At 40.7% G+C, this 18,160-nt stretch overlaps 1 protein-coding gene across 1 annotated transcript in view; it reads left to right on the forward strand.

The window, feature by feature from the left end:
* Positions 1-1,653: 1,653 nt before the first annotated feature.
* Positions 1,654-18,160, forward strand: part of LOC135502097 (ankyrin repeat domain-containing protein 50-like) — a 357,552-nt gene continuing 341,045 nt past the window's right edge. Inside the window, exon 1 of the mRNA XM_064794655.1 lies at positions 1,654-1,845. Within this exon, the coding sequence (XP_064650725.1) occupies positions 1,812-1,845 (34 nt within the window). The 5' untranslated portion in view covers positions 1,654-1,811. The remainder of the gene's footprint in view (positions 1,846-18,160) is intronic.

Here is an 18,160-nt window from a genome sequence, read left to right on the forward strand (position 1 = left end):
AAAAAAACGTTCCCCGTGACAGGAATGGCATATGAGATGATTTGATGTCTGACTGGACAGGCGAATATAACTAAGCAAAGAAGTAGTTATACACATCATTATGTACTCTGAACTCGTGACTGTGGAATTATTATTTTATGATGATTTATCTTTTGGCCATTGTTTAGACTTTGACTTGTGTCGCATTCCAGACTGCGTATCGTTTCACCCGTGCGTAATTTGCAGAATGCAATTGTTTTGATTGGCCCATATCCGTCCGACTACCAACGAACGACTGCCACAATGAGAGCTTGGCCTAATACATGTATTACAGCTCGAACCTGGTCACCAACTACATAATCCCCAACTGAAAAAAGGAAAGACTATGAGTAACTTAAACAACTCAACCATTGGGATTATCACCAATTTGGTTAGGACCATAGATAAATCTAACATTTTAAATACTAATTGCACATGTGAATGTACTTTCTCTTTGTGTGGCCCTTTTTCCTTGTAAAAAGGTCATAGTTCATAGGCTTTAACATAGCTTTTACATGTACATGCAGTTGTATCAAGACGTGTAGACTTGTCTCCCCTGCTTGAACATGGAGTGGGCCAAGGGCCGGTGTTGTGGTCGAAAATGTCTCCCTGGAAAAAGTGTTCTGCCCAGTTGTATTCTGATGGATTACATGTACATGCAGCTGTATCAAGACGTGTAGACTTGTCTCCCTTGCTTGAACATGGAGTGGGCCAAGGGCCGGTGTAGAGGTAGAAAATGTCTCCCTGGAAAAAGTGTTCTGCCCAATTGTATTCTGACGGATTACGGTATCTGGCTCTATAGAGACCATGACCATCAATGGCTCAGAAATTTAAGCCTTTAATAGAACCAATTGGTTCACGGACATTCTATCTCAGGACATTTCATACTTCTACACCGGCTGTACACTCTGCAGGGTAGGAGTTGCGAACATTTAGATTAATTGTTTTCTATCTTTAAAACTAATCAACGCCTACATATCACTATGATTTCTTCGGTTAATCATCAGGTAGGTCTCAAAATACATTCTAACGTATTTGATGTCACACTTTCGAAATTTGAGATTCCAGATACCGAATTCCTATTTTGATCGGGTCTAACCATTAAGATCAGCCTACGAATGGTGCGGATCAAAACCTGTTCCAATTATGAACTGACAGTGTTTTCTAACTTGTTGCCATGGCCCTGCACCACATGAATGTCCAGTCATTTCTTTCGTACACGAGACGGACTATAACCAGTAAAGAATGATAAAATCATTTAGCGTGACCACCCTTTTTAAAAGCAATCCAGGGCAGGCAACGAATACCGATGTGTTTTGTTTAAAAGAATATCGATATACTACGACCTGGTTTTGTCGAACTGATTCCTGAAAAAAATTAACAGACTATTGAATGCTTGAAATAAGATATATATTTTTACCCGGCCTGTAAACATAAATCACTCAAATGTAAAGCTTGATTGTTAGAAATGGGACGGACGTGCACACAAATAAAATTTTCTTGTAATTTAAATTTCAAAATGATAAATAACCATATACTCCAGACCTTTAAGAAACCAACTCTACATTGATACTCTTTAAATTTATGTCAAAATATAAACTATAATTATAGGCCCGATCTTGTTGGCCACAAACGGCGCAGTGCGACCCATCGACCGGACACAAGTTTTGCCATCATTGTTGCATTATTTATCAATCAATTTCTTGCATTCCGTTTCTGCACTTTGTAAATTGGTTTGTTGAACTTCATGTCTGATTTCCTCATGCTATTTGGATACAAAATATGAAGACAGGATGATGTTTTTGGTGCCTTTGTCACTACTGATTGGTAAGTAAATAATTTACATCTTCCCAAATACAAGATGTCAAACATTTTAAGAGGAGGCACAGCTTACATTTGACGACTATTTAGCTTGACTTGAACACATTTCATTATTTTGTGTTTCTACCCTAAGAGAAAAACACAGACTATCACAGTTGGCTTGAATATACTGATAATTTAAAATCATCTAGAACTAAAATTCCTTTGGACAATAGACGGTAGAACAGTATATGGTCGCAAGGGGGAAAATGTTAAAATCATCTCTTGTGAGTCACCTTCCTAGTATTCAGATTACACTACGTGATTGGCCCGTAATCCTGCGGTATGGGTATTTTTATTGTTTCAGACTGTGACTTTATCTGTCTTAGAAAAAGATCCCGAATGACGTGAACACGTCGAAGACGACGTATATGGCTGGCCAGAATGGCAACAATGCAATATTCAATGTCAACACTAATTCAGAATTATGTGCCACATAATTCACATTAAGTGTTGACATTAAATTGGCCAATCAGAACTCAGTTTTTTGTGCATACGCAAAATCGAATAGATATTACTTAGATTAATGTAGTCACAAAGTCGATTTATATGGGACATTAATTGTATTTCGTGTTGACACAAAACATTTTTTGTCAACACTTATTCCGATTAATGTCGGACATAATTCTGAATATGTGTCGACACTAAATTAGCTAATCAGAATTAAGGTTTAAGTGTCGACAGTAAATACGAATAATGTACACCATAAATATGCAGTTTCCGTACAAAAAGTGGCCAATCAAGTCATTGATTTGTGTACAGAAAGTGCATATTTATGGTGTGCATTATTGCACATCGTTGCTTGGAGTACCTACCATAAAAATATCATCGAAAGCAAGTCACTGATAAGCGAGATATTGCACTTTTTACATTTTTTAGTTTTGGCTCCCTGGTGGCCAATTCATTAATCATATTAGACCGAAAGTCAGTGTCAGAGGTTATATGACGTAGGGAGTCATGTTTGCCGAATTCCAAGTTCATAGCTTTATCGGTTAAGAAACGTGCCATAGTTACACTCAAACGGACAGTTTACGCCATCTGACAAGGACCCGTAAGGTATCCATGCTAGGAGAAACTGCGATAAATTATTTATCGAAAACGAGTCACTCATAGCCTAAGAGAGATTTCACACTTCTTAGGTTTCCACTTCTGGCCCACCTGACTCGGGGAGTCCTGTGTACAAAATTTCAAGTTGATAGCCCTAGCAGTTAAGAAACGTGCCACTGTTTTTGAAACAGGATACGGACGACGACGACGGACGCCGGACACAGCAGTATTGTATAGGCGATGACTTGATATTTTATCATTAGCATGAATATGATGATGGACTTTTAAAATTTTATCATTGCTTTTGATAATTATATGAACTGCAATTTAAGCCTCCCATGGGCTGAATTCTCGCTCTCGACATTGATATGGTTATTTATAAAAATATCAATTTCCTGGGGTGAAGAGGTTGCACGACATGTTCATTTAACACACGACGTAATACCGCGCGACACTCCTTCTTACCCTCAGGTCAGGTCCAAGACATACTCGGCCCAAGAGAAATATGACATTTTTTTACCTTTGGTCATTACTGCGATTAAAAATGTTAGCCTAACTTTCCCAATGCGGCAAATAAACCATAAATTGCATTATATTTTAAACGAAACTACATGTATCTTAAATCATATTTAACAAATATTTCCCATTTGCTGCATGATTATTGTAAATCATCTGCAATAAAAACGTGGGTTTTTTCAACCTCGTTTACGTAGGGGTCATTGTGCGCTCCTATGGTCACTTGCACTACCGCTGGTATCATATGGAGCTAAAACATATTTGATTGGTCAAAGAATAACGTTTGACTTGCAAAAAGATGTAAATAATGTTTTGACACTAGTCATATTCATCAGCGAAAAGGGCGACTGATCAGTCTATATAACCATTTACCCTAATGCGATCACAAATCAATTGACGGCATAATAGAAATTAATGCCAATCGCGCGAGCACTGTGAAAATATTATTTCAAGATCCCTTTTGATAATTTATTTTCATATCTAAGTATAAGGCCTCTTTATCTGTATTTGCTTAATTTCACAATTATTTGGTCGGCTATAAACGGATTTGTTCATATTGAAACAGTGCTGACACGTAGTGCCCGAATATACGGGTCATAGGTCAAACATGCTACGTCACCCCTAGATTCTGGCTGTGACGACACAATATGACATAGGCGAGAATCCAGGGTCTAGGGTGCAGCCATTTTGAATTGCTAATCAAATAGACCCCGGGTGTAGAGGTTACGGTTTTTTAATGGCGGTAATGTTTTTAGCCTGTGGCAGAATGTCAAAATTAGATCCCAATAATTTATTTTTGTAAGTTAGTATAAGGTATATACTTTAATACCTTGCGAGTAAGAACCAGCGGCCATTTTTGTCTGGGCAGATCCACCAATGTCATAATGCATACGACAGCCGCCCTTGCCATTCATATGCATATAGGCGAGACCAGGCCTAGCACCAGTTATTGCGTGACACAATCTGTGGTTTCTTCTGTGATGCAATGAGACATGTTAGTTACTGAAATGCTGAAATGGTTATGTGGACCAGGATGAGAATAAAAGGAAGGGTAATTCTGGGATTGTCTGTCTGCACTATGGCTGAACATCCTAGAAGACGCAGGCGCTACACTCTGCGCGAAAAAGTAAAGCTTCTCGCTGACTTCCATGCCGGTAATGAAACCGTGGGAGCGTTTGCCATCACAAACCGTTTGCCAAAATCTACAATGATGAAATGGTTAATGAGTGAGGATGACATTCATCATCATAGAGCATCGTCAAAAGTCAAGGGTTCAGAATTAGCGTGGAGAGAACGTGGCACTGGTAAGTCTAGGGAACCATGGCAAAGCCCCCTGAACATTAAGGGTACAGCTAAAGTGAAGGGAAACTGAAGGATGCATTTTTGCATGGAATGTGGCAAAGAACAAATTTAGTGATTTGCTGACAGAGTAAAATGAACTGTTATCTTTTAGGCCTATACGAAGAGATGGAGGCAGACCTAGCTGATTGGCTCGATGAGAGGCGTGCCCTGGGAATGGCGATATCACATCACAACATCAAAGATGCATCGAGGGAACTGTATCAACAGTGGTGGGTTGGATTGGCTATTGCAGAACAGACCCGTATATTGAACGATTACCCACGGAAATCTCACTTTACAGCATCAAATGGCTGGTTATCAGGGTTTAAGAAAAGGTACAGCATCTCCCTTAGAAGGAAGACCAAGGACAGCCGACAGGTGCCAGATAATGCTGACGCCCTAGTAGCTGCATTTAGGGAAAGCGTGCATGAACAGCATGAACATTATGAAGATTATCAAGTGGCAAATGTAGACGAGGTTTTCACCCTTTTTGACAACCATGGCAGTTCTACCTACAACCGAACAGGGGCAACGCAGATTGATATCAAATCTTCGTGGGGCAATCCTAGGCTGGGATGTACCGTCACTTTAGCAGTCACAATGGCAGGGGGAAAATTACCCCCGCACATCACCTTCAGACGTCCAACTGCAGCCGCATGGCAAGAGCTTCAAGACAATCTGCCTGAAGATGTAGTCGTGGCACAATCACCAACGGGGTGGATGAGAGCAAATGTTATGTTAGATTACCTCGGAGAGGTGTTCATCCCCTTCATGCATCAGGACCAGGACGACCAGGAAGACGGGTATCTACCTTTCCTTCTCATATGGGATCGCTGCCGTGTGCATCTTACAGAAGAAGTTGCCCTTCTCATCATTGAGAATGGCGGTGTTATTGAGTTTATTCCACCAGGTTGTACCCCCATTGCGCAGCCCTTGGATGTTTCTGTCATCCACAGCTTCAAAGTCCGTCTTCGTCTGCTATGGAGATTGTGGAAACAGGAACACACGACGCCGGATGGAAATTGTCCAAGGATTTCAATTTTAGAAGTGACACGCCTTGTCCGAGACGCATGGCAGGAAGTACCCGAACAGGTGGTGCAAAATTCATTTCATGCTGCTGGTATTGGGCGTGGGGTTCCACTGGTTGGGGCAGAAGATCTCGAACAACCTGCTGGGGACGTCGATGAGGGACTAGAATTTTTTAACCTGCCAGAGGAAGACCTTGTCGAGGACCCTGATGAATAACAGGACCTGCAGGCTTCTTGAAGCCGTCTCATGCCATTACCTTTTTTGGGCTACCCTGTAGAAGTGTTCATTTTGCCATTAAATGACCACATCAAATCTTGTTTCTTGCAGGCATCCGCAAAACTTGCTTTTTTCTTAGAGGTTAAAATGCATTCAAAATTCCTTCACCGACGTCACCCTGCCGAGCATAAAATTGAAACAGTGTGTAACCATCTTTCCCATTATGGTATACTAAGGGTTAACATGGTGGGATTTGACCACAAGTCAACGACATCGATAAAGAATTCCCCTTTATGTCAATTCCCGAAGCCTATTCATGTAGTCAAATCAAGCACGCCTACTCACATGTCGTGGGCGGGACAAGTTAGGCCTCACTGGTGGCCAGGATCGGTTCTTATTCGCAAGGAATTAAAGTATGTATTCATGTCTACCATACGACGTGTTCTCAATTTAAAACTTATTTTGTTGGCCACATACATGTTTTGTCACGGAGGAACTGTTGTGACACGTTACGGGCAAATAGACTGGGTAAAGGTCTTACTTACCACGTGATCGCCTAAATCCTGCAATCACGTTTTGTGTGAAGTATGGGTGTAACCAGGAGCTACCAAGCGGTCATTTTTAAATGGCTAATCAGAGTCTATCAAATAAAGAGTCAGGTCACGGAAAGTTTCCTTTGATCCCACAGCTCTCTAGGGCAATTAACTGGAATCAATGATGAAGCACTTTTTATTCAGCTACAAACTGAGCTGAGGTGCTAAACAATGATGGAACGATCAAAATTCAACAAAAAATATTTACTCTGCACATGACAACATATATATATATATGTTTATTTCGTACTAGGTACAATCAGAGGTGCATGGTATTGAAATATATACAGTGCTGTAACAAGTTTGACAAAATATCGATACAAAATGAGGACATATAATTTAGTTGTACATGAGGCACTCCAGCGGTAGAATCCTATCAACCAAGGAAGTCACCTAAGATGTACATAAATGGTCTGATATCTCATTGATCTCCTCGGTTGCTAAGAATCCATCACCCGAGTCCCTCATGTGAAGCAACTCTTGAATCTGAGTACACAGAAATGACGATTGGATTTTCCATGACTTTGTAAGACACCCTCTCCTTATCAGATCCATTCTTGGTACACGGTGCCTTGCACTAATTACAGTCAAGGACTTGCCACCAGACGATGTGCTGCCCGCCAGTACCATCTGTGTGCACATGTTGAGGAGTGAATGAGATTAATGAGGCGCTTTTCAAGGGTTATCATGATGTCATAATCATCAATGATAGCGGGAATAAGGTTATTGTGGGTTCTGGGTGAAATACCGAGAACCCTACGCACACACTTCCTCCACGCAGTGTAAACACGCTGTATTTGATTTATCGGGTTACAAATACATACAGCGTGAATTACATTGATGAGAACGATCTAAGAATTAAGGCAGATGTGTTGATTAGCTGGTAATTGCTAATTGCAATAAAGCTGCGTGCGCACTCTCATCTTTTTGCAATTTGTTATAAAATATCCATAATCAGGTTTTAATCAATAGCAACACACCGTAAATTGTTTCTTATGAGGTGACTCAAAAATTGATGTACACATCATAAATGTTTGTAAGGTTTAAGTCGAATTGCGTGTTCAACAATAATGGAACGGTATACCTCCCACCAATTTGCGCTTGTATGTGTGCCAAAACAAACCCATCGATGGGAAAGTGGACCGCTTTCTCATCTAAATAAACTAGAAACTGGGCTTCAAAATCACAAAACTATCAAATATCCCAATAAAATAACAGTTACATTAAATTAGGAAATTGTAATAGACATAAAATAGGATTTCTAAACATGTGAACATCTAACCACAAAAACCGAGACGTTTTGCATTTTTTCAGTTTTTTAAAGTTTTTTAGCGCGAACACTAAATTAGACCTGCTATAAAACTAGTTGTAGTAGGTTAATTAAATAATATAATTCAATAAAATATGAATATTCCATTAGATGACAACAAATGAGAACAAATGCCCTGAGATGGCACATTAAGCACCGACAACATACTAAACTGCTAACCACAACAATAAGTGGTGATGTCGAGTAGAAAAACGCTTTTCGAAAATTAATCTCAAGCCAGTACCATCACTTCTTCTCAAAACTATCGAAAAGCGAAATGCGAAACAAATCGCTCTTCATATAAATGTTTTTTTTAAAATTATATCCAAATAGTTTTTTAGAAATCAGTGACTTTGAAGCAAGCGTTTGCATTAAAACGGGAATTAACTGCCATGCTCAGCTGATCGAAGAATTGTTCAAAGTCCGGTTGTGCGGAATTAGCTTGGGTGACCGGAGAGAGCTCAGTCCCACCGCACGTCTTTCGGAATGGTCGGTAGCTTTTGATGTTATAACCATATGTTCCCTAGTTGCCTGACTCTTTATTTGAAATATTCTGGGCTAATCAAGTAGTCCTTGATGAAGAGGTGTCGAGACGTAATACCACGAGACATTCCTACTCTACCCTCGGGTCAAAGACAAACTCGTCCCACGTACCTCTTGTGTCGTGTTTGATCAATTCATTGACCAATACCAGGTACATTTTCGTAATACTATGGGGACAGTAAATGCTACACGAACTGTTCATTTTTTGAAAGTAACAGGTCGTGTAGGATTTAATAACATGACATAATACCACATGACACTCATACTCTTCTCTCGGGTCCCATACGAACTCGGCCAGACACCACATAAGCAAATCGATCTGTTCAAAGCCGAAAACGCCAGTGCGCACGTAGTCGGGTGAGTTATACTATGCCATCAAACATTAAACACCCAACGAGCAAAACTCGTATACAACTCAGCAGCAATTTCTAGCAACACATGCGCAGCCCACTTTCCCGCCAAACCTGACGAACTCTCTGCCGAATTAATATCTGGGGGTACCTGCTATGTTGACAGGAAGTTTTTGGGGCATGGTTTTGAGGGAGGTACGTGCACTTACTAGTATGTACATTTGGGATAGGTGATGACCACAAAATGAGTCCAAGATGAAGATGTTTATCGAAAATGTCTATCGAAAATAGTCCGGCTGGCACTCAGTGCTGCAACGATTTAGCAGGTCACAAAAATCTAGTTTTCTGGGCGGGCGAAAGTACAATATCCGAACAAAACACAACATATAAAGGCTATTTTATTAAAAGCACAGTCTAGGCATAAAGAATATTTTGTACAGACTATTTTCATGCGAAATGTTCCGAGTATCGCGGACATTGACTAAATGGACCTACGAACTGGCGCTACACAAGATAGATAACTGGGTTGTTTCACCCATGCTTTTTTGCCCTATGTCGGTAACAGTTTGTCCCTTAAATTCGTACACCATTGGTCGTTACATCAATTCATCTTCATTTTACCATTTTTACGGCATATTCCTTGGGCATATTCAACCAAACCTGCATGGCTAAACAATAAATCTACTGAGGGCGAAACAACCACGCTGCAACGGCATTAGAGCGAAACTAAATCGCTGAGGGCGAAACGACCACGCTACAACGGCATGAGGCCGAAACGATCGTGAAGCATGTACATGTGCGAAACTAAAAATAGCATTTTTTTAATTACTACGCGGTACGAAGATTTATATTCAGATTTTCATTTTTCGAAAGTCCGTAAATTCTGGGTAACACAGATGGACGCCGATTCAGAGTTATTAATATTCAGCATGCAATACAGTTAATAAATACGCCAGTGGAACTTGTGAAGTGAACACTCTGGGGAACTACATGATGGAGGTGCGCTGTTCGGTCCGGCACAATGTTTACGACTTCACAGACTAACAGACGTCATTCCATACCACCATATAAACTCTCTGCTATAGGCAGAGAGTTAAAAATGGATCATTCCTTTTCCAAAGCCATCACTCAAGTTAAGTGGTCTTAGCTTGGGTTGACAGCTTTGGTTATGGACTATTTTTATTCAGTTGGTTTCCAGCAAATGGCTTCCAGCTGACTCGCTGCCCTTAGTAACAGGAACTGATATTCAGAGATCCCCTGCATCACTTAAAAATTCTACTCTCCATAGTCTATACATTGGGACTCGATTATGAAGATAATGAGCCGGTGATAAAAAAGAGTCTACCGTATAGCTCAAAATCCCTCCCCCAACCCTAACACCTGGCACAGGAATCTTAACCCCTCTGACTGGAAGGGTCCAAGTGATAGGGGTGGTACCTGTTAGGCGAATATGGCATTAGGCGAAAAAGGAATTAGACGAAAAAAGAATAGGCGAATGTGGAATTAGGCGAAAGTGGAATTAGGCGAAAAAGGAATAGGCGAGAAAGGAATTAGGCGAAAATGGAATGAGGCGAATGTGGAATTTTTTAGGCGAATGTGGATTAGGCGAAAAAGGATTAGGCGAATGTGGCATAAACCGGCATCCCGGGTTTACCCCACGTCACCAAATCCATTGGTGTCGTTGCTCACATCAGGATAATGCAACGGTAAAGATATACGGTATTGACGTCCCGTTCAATCACAAGGGAACGTCATTGACCCCTCGTTTCACAAACATTATTGTTTTCTTTCTGGCACGGCTTAGTTTACCTGGTTGCATGCGACGACACTGACCTTCGACCTCGATAATTCGAGAACCAATCGCGAATTGCAACAAGTTACAATCTTGATGGCTTTTGTGTCCACCAACACAGATTGCTGTCACATTCTTTGTATCATCACTGCAGTGTATCTGTAGGAACCCTCTCAACTAAACCGATGCCAATAAAAAAAGAATATATTCAGTCTAGAGGGAGGGAGTGAAGAATTCTCTGAACACTATTTTTGTCTCATGAACAAATGCTGGCATCACAATGATACCAAAGGTTTTATTTTGGTAACTCTCTCTAGGGGAGGGAGCGGTCTGGTTATTCACTCGGTGGCGGGGGAGGGGGTAGTTAGTCTGGTAAGAGACTGCCACTTTTCATTTTTTGGTATCAGGTGATCTTGAAATGGTCTCTTTTTCTTAAACTGTACTTTGGGCACAGATTCAATTTTCATAAAAATGAACATTTGGCTACATGCTTTAAGGGAAACTTAACTGAACGACCTCTCAAAGAAAGGGGTCAGATGCATTGATCAATGTAAATCCTGTATCCCTTACCTCGAGGACCTCAATTTCCTCGCAAAGTTTGACGGCTCGGCACCTTGCTTGCCGAATTTGCCTTCAGAAGTCGTAAAATGTATTCTAGGTAAAAGAGATCGATTCAGTGAGGCTCAAATTAATCTGTAAGTGTCAGTAAAGTGTATCTATGAAAAAAAAAATTCTATACATAGTAAGAAGTTTAAAAAATAGCGTGACATCATACAGTCAACTCCAACGATCTCGGCACATAATATCCAATCAAAGTTCACAAATTACAGGAAAGATATTTACTAGAATATTTCTAGCGCACAACGTGGTTCATGTCATAAAGCATGTGATCAATTGGGCAATCTCATGGTAGAATCAAAATGTGAAAGCGTTACAAAAATTCGCTCTTGGCTTTATAATAACTACACAGCGCTGATTTATTTTAATCTGATGAAAGAAAATGCAGTGTTCACGAAAGCCGCGCAGTATGGGCCGTGAAAACCGCAAAAAATCTGTACATGTTTTTGTAAGCGGTCGTCGCTCGCGCAAACTTGTCTTGCATGTTTTTTGAAAGAGGACGTCGGAGAACGCGGTCGTATATCAAAACAGACGTTGGGTGGCGCTCGCGCAAACTTCCCTCACATGTTTTTGTGGAAGAGGACGTCGGAGAACGCGGTCGTATATCAAAACAGACGTTGGGTGGCGCTTGCGCAAACTTCCCTCACATGTTTTTGTGAAAGAGGACGTCGGCGAACGCGGTCGTATAAAAAAACAGACGTTGGGTGGCGCCCGAGACGGGTCATCCTATTTAGCGTCCAGTGGCGACCAGTGGCGTCCAACGCGAAATAATAGGGTGTATATGGTTGAAAATGTTTTCAAGCTCCTAAAACACTTTCAATAAACAAGATTTAGAAGTTTGGTGGAGTGTCATAACAGGAGTTTGCAAACCTAGTTTTTGAATAATTATCACCAGAAAACGATCTTAGTATGCGTCCAGCAAAAGTACTGGACGCCATGTTTGTTTTAGCTGCTGTTCCTTGGGTTTATAGAAAAAGCGGAATCGGGATCTGGCATCAGGTTGGCATACTAAGATCGTTTTCTGGTGATGATTATTCAAAAACTAGGTTTGCAAACTCCACCAAACTTCTAAATCTTGTTTATTGAAAGTGTTTTAGGAGCTTGAAAACATTTTTAACCATATACACCCTATTATTTCGCGTTGGACGCCACTGGTCGCCACTGGACGCTAAACATTACCAGCTATGGCAGGCCTAGCACACTCTGTTTTGAATAGAGGGAGACTCCATCATTCCTATTGTTTGAGATTGGACAGGTGTGAATTAATCTGGCAATTAGCCTCCTGTGCATTGTTGCATGCAAACACTAAAATGTTTGGTTTTTGCTAATTAAGGGGCAAATAAATCAGCCAAAAGTTTTGAAAGCTACACAAATGATTGTCGCAAGGAAGTACTTTATGATAGTTTGCGAAATTTTGATTAATTCTAGGTGGAAATCCTCCAATTTTCAGCCCCCCTATGGACACTATGAATTTTTCTCCAATAAGGCTGAAATCTTGGGAATATAATCCTAAGAGTTATATCAATCACGTCTGAAGTCGGGAGTTTGTATCAAATGTATAGTTTCGGAGCTAGCGCAGCTAGAAAAGCCCCCAAAACCCAATTTCTCAGGAATTTACACTACGGGCTACGAGTGAAGCATTACAGATTGACCAAAATTTTCAGCCTATAGATGGACCCATCGAATTTCCATCCAAATCACTCCAAATTTTGCCAGTAAATACCTAGACATATATAGAATTGTGTCAGAAGTCGGGAGTTGGGATTATTTTAACACCCCGCCCAAAAAGCCAACTTTATTGATATTTCCTATGCATTTTCCATTAGGCTTGCCAGGACCAATTAAGCAGGTGCACTAATTGGCTTAATTGGCTAGGCCCGCAATAGCTGGTAATGATAGGATGACCCGTCTTGAGCGCCACCCAACGTCTGTTTTTTTATACGACCGCGTTCGCCGACGTCCTCTTTCACAAAAACATGTGAGGGAAGTTTGCGCGAGCGCCACCCAACGTCTGTTTTGATATACGACCGCGTTCGCCGACGTCCTCTTTCACAAAAACATGCAAGACAAGTTTGCGCGAGCGACGACCGCTTACAAAAACATGTACAGATTTTTTGCGGTTTTCACGGCCCATAGTGCAGGCCTTTCATTTGGCGCTATCAAGTCATTGACTATGGCATACGCAGGACATGGTGGCGACAAATCGTGGTCAGGAATATTCTTACCAATGACTTTACAAATGGGGCAGTAAACATGGTAAACAAATAAAGCCTTTATCATGTTTTTATTGCTGTTCGTATTCTATTGTCGTGTAGGATTTCAAAGGATTCTTTCACGCAAGTCGAAATTGAACGGGAAGATTGATACTATCATAAAAAAACGTTGAATGTTAACAAAGAACCGCATGTCTATATACATTGATTAATCTGCCGGGACAAGCAAACTCTCATAGTTTGTGCCTGACCTCGTTTATCAAAATATCATGAACCAATGCATATCTGCTTTTCAAACCAAGTGGCCAAAATATTGAGTACATTATGTACTGAACATGAAATTGCTGCACTTTCAAAAATGTAAGGACAATATTATAGCGGAAAAAGCTGAAGTTTACCCCAATTAGGCATCCGTTTTATGTAGCCATTCGACTCTCAGTGCATGGGCATCAGGAGGCATCAACCTCCTGCTGAAACACGTAATCATTGCAGCCCGACCATGAATAATAATCCTTTTGTGTTTTACGTTCGGATAAAGTTCGCGTATTATTGTTTATATCAGATCGGTCTGTCCGTCCTCGTGTCACACTCTTGTGACCTCTTTTTATTCTGAACGCATAAACGTAAAGTTGACGACAGAAAATATATATCTTTGACTGAAAATGCCTCGGTTTCGTGGGCAGTATGGTCAAATATCCCCCTTCCCTTTTATTGCAATTGACGGCATGATAGGACTTCATAGACACGGATAATATATGAGGTTTTTTTATGTATACCATCAATGACATCATCAAGAAAATAGCGTGTTTTAATCGGTCGCTCGCAGCAAAAACGATCGAAAGTTCACCTAGGAGAAGCACGTGTTAAAATGCCACTGGGTCAGGTCAAGTCTTGGGGTTGAAAAAGTGTAAAGTGTTGGTGTAACACCGTCACCAAGGTTACACCATTACTACACCAACACTTGACCACCCTGCTCGGTGTTGGGTTACACCGGTGTAACACCGGTGTTTGAGGAGGGAATCCCTAAGATTTCAACATTAGTGTTGGGAAAGTGTTACACTTTTCTGACACTAGTGTTACACCTACCCTGGCCCACCTGAAGAAACAAGGCAAATGCATTGGAGAAATGTACAGGTGTAACACCTACCCCTAGAGGTAGGTGTTTGGGAGTGGTCAAGTTTTTAGGTTGTCAAGGTGTTCAGTCAGCCAAATAAATTTAGTCTTATTTCTAATTATTTCATTAAAAATTGGCACTCTGTTATTTGCTGATTTTGCACATAAAATCCAACATTTTGACAAGAAAATTTTACATTTCATCCGAAACTTCGAAGTCAAAACTATCTAAAAATATTTACTAAGCCCCCCTTTAGGAGGGGCTCTTAAGATACACGCGTGTGCGGGAGTATATAATGAATGATGAGAAATAAAGAGAGTAACTATTGTATATCCTACAAACAATTTTTTTTTGTTTTTCAAAATGGCGCTGAATTAATAAATCAGACCAGTTGTAGCGCTGAATTAATAAATCAGACCAGTTGTAACATGTTACGAGAACATCTAATTTAAATCTTCATGGGAATTCGCTACATATGCCTAAGAAATTGGCCAATTATATTTATATTTTTATTAGAGAAATATCCGTCCTAAATAATAATGACAGAAAAGGGTGGTTTATTTCAATTTTGTGTCGACATGGTCGAGGTCACGTGACATAAACAAAACAATCGCACACACCCGTCCAAAAAAGGCACTTTAAGAAAAACAAATACCAATAAATAAACTACTTTCAGCCGTCTGCTCCGGTCTCGTTAGGGAGTTTTCCCCAAATGTACGCGACGATGACGTAACATCTATTTTAAAATGCGTTTCCAAAGTGAATTCATGAGGACAACCCATTTGTGTCGTATATCACTTGAAACGCCCGATTCCCATGAATAAGGACAATCACAATGAATTACATTAGCAAAACAAAAATGTGTCGGAAGGAACTATGGATGGTCCCAACATGGGGGGTTGGGGGGGGGGGGGGTTGGTGGGTTTCCCCTCCATTGTACTGGGTAAAAACGTTACGCTATCGTAGGGGGGTTCGGGGGTGCTCCCCCGACCTAAAGGGGGGGCTCACCAAGTCCTTGACTTTACATATTAAGCCAGAATCGGACGAAGTATGACCAAGAACGAGCGATGTGAAGTGAAATATTAATCGCTAATGAAATTTTTTCGAACTAACACATTTTATACTTTTTTTCGTTCAGAGTCGAGAGTAACATATTTTTGTGAAATAACGAGTCCAGGTCAACTAGCTTATCATCAGCACGACAGAGGTATACATACGCCAAACAAAGCCACACAAACTATTGTTTTTTTTAAAATTATTCTAGATACTTCACTAATTTGTAAGTACAGAAGAAACAACAAAATTCGAAAATATCGAAGTGACAGATCGTGTTGACGTTTCCGGCCGCCATTGTTTGGAAAATTTGTGAAATTTTGAGTTCATCAAAAGACTCAAATGTCCGACAAAGGCGATGACATTCCAAACAGTCACACTCATTACAATCCTTGAGTAATGTTTTATCCAAATAATGATATGAGAAACAAGGAATTTTGGTATAAATAGTACTTTTGACACAGTTTTTCCGCCACACACATGCGGCTTCAATTTTTTCTTGCTGTTCCGCAGTCAACTCCGCTGATGTGATAATCACCGATTCCGCTTTGGCCGCACCGAGACGAAATCGGCAGTCTTCACAAAAATCCTGGTCTCATATCTCACTTAGGGCTAAAATATAATCGCCAATAAGGATAAAATTGTCTTCTTTTAGGTGAAGCGAGAAAACAAGATGGCGTGAACTCAAACACCTAATCAACTCACCGGTGTTACACCTACCGGGACCTTACACTTGGTGTCACCCTGGTGTTGCTCAAAGTGTTACACCGATGTCAAACCCAAGCTCGGTGTTGGGGGTTGGGGTAGGCCTCCTACACGAAAACTACACCAACACCAACACCTAACACTTTCTCAACCCCAAGACTTGACCTGACCCACTGGCGAGCTAAAGGAGTCGCCACTGTCAAAATACTATTTCAAAAATCTCAGTAGAAAATTTATTTTTATATTCAAGTGTAATATCTATGTATATCCTTAGACAATTTCTCTTGTTGTCTACAAACAGTGTTTAGTCATGTTGAAATAGTGCTGACACGTAGCGGTCAAGTAGATTTGTCATGTATGTCATAAATAAATCATACAGCCATTTTGAATTTTTAATCAAGTAGTCCCCGGATGAAGATGTTGAAGTTCGATAATGGCGTGTCTCGCATTCAAACTGGCAGACGACCCTGACCCCGTGATCAAAAACCCGAGAATCCTTTCCTGCCTGTAACTCTGCCACCATTAGCCTCTTCGGGGATACGATTTTGGTAGTTCTGCGCATACGTCATTTATGCCCATACATGGTTATGTGATGCATTGTGGGATTTAGATTGGGGCAAGCAAGAGCCGTGTGCTTCGCTTGAACGTGTTTTGCAGTGTTAGTGAACAACAAAAATGATTTTATTCACCAGTTTCAACAACAAGCTTGCTAAACGTACCCTTAAGGCACGACTTAAGGCACGAAATAACTATTTTATAAGTTTCTCGTGCGTTTCATGCGGTTTTTAAAGCATTTTGTCACCAATACAAAAACACCTCTCAAATCACTCGCACTCGATCAAATCGCCGAGTATCTTCATGCAACATGTTGTGTACTGCGCCAAGCAATGAACCTAAACTTATTACACACTTAAAATACATTTTTTTCACGCGATATAATCAACAATTGTAGGTTAATTCGTTAAGACTTGGCCAAGATCGTCGAAATACTGATGAATAAGTACGCGCCCTGTGATTATTAGTCAAAACGGTCGCCATTTTGAAATCTGCCGTTTTGTAGTCAATCGATGCGCCTGTTATATGGAGCAGTTCTGTTCGCGCAATTTTTGTCGAAATTATCTGGTCCGATGCAATTTCATGCACTAAAATACAGGGCCGAGTTGTTAGAAACCGTGTTATTCTAACGTACCGTTGTTAATAACGAGTCGTCAAATTCTCAAACATACCGTTGTCCAAGGAACCGTTAATGTTCAGTTGCTAAAAGCATGTTTAGGACAACCGTTTGGCGACACAATATTAACAAAGTTTAACACATGGCCTTCCCAAATTGCATTGCAAATGACATCACTCCCCCCCCAGAAAAAAAACAAAATGGCATGCAGACAAAAAGAAAATGAAAGACACCACAAAAAAGAAAGGGCCCAATTGCAGAGGCAAGGAAATTGCTATCCTGGTTGTACACAGTCAATTCAATGACCTTACCACCAACGAGAAAAAGAAGGAGGCCTGGCTTGAAATCACAAAAGAACAAGTACAACAGAAATATAGACAGCTAAAGAGCAAAGTAAATGCAGCGGGCTGCTAATAAGAGGCGGATGACACAGACGGGAGGCGGACCAGCAGAGCCAGTGTCAGTGGACGAGATGTCCAGTATCATTCGTCAAACTTATGAAGGAAATCCCGGTTGGGGCTGACTTTGTAGAGTGGAGTCAAACAGCAGACCAGCAAAGACACCACCAGCACCATCAGCACAGCCACAAAGAGCGCGCATTTCATCCAGTTCCAGTCAAATACAGTTCCTTTCTGGATATTTTGAATGATGCAGAACCATCTACAAGTAATG

Source organism: Lineus longissimus, chromosome 18, assembly GCF_910592395.1.
Source record: "Lineus longissimus chromosome 18, tnLinLong1.2, whole genome shotgun sequence".
Classification (NCBI taxonomy): domain Eukaryota; kingdom Metazoa; phylum Nemertea; class Pilidiophora; order Heteronemertea; family Lineidae; genus Lineus; species Lineus longissimus.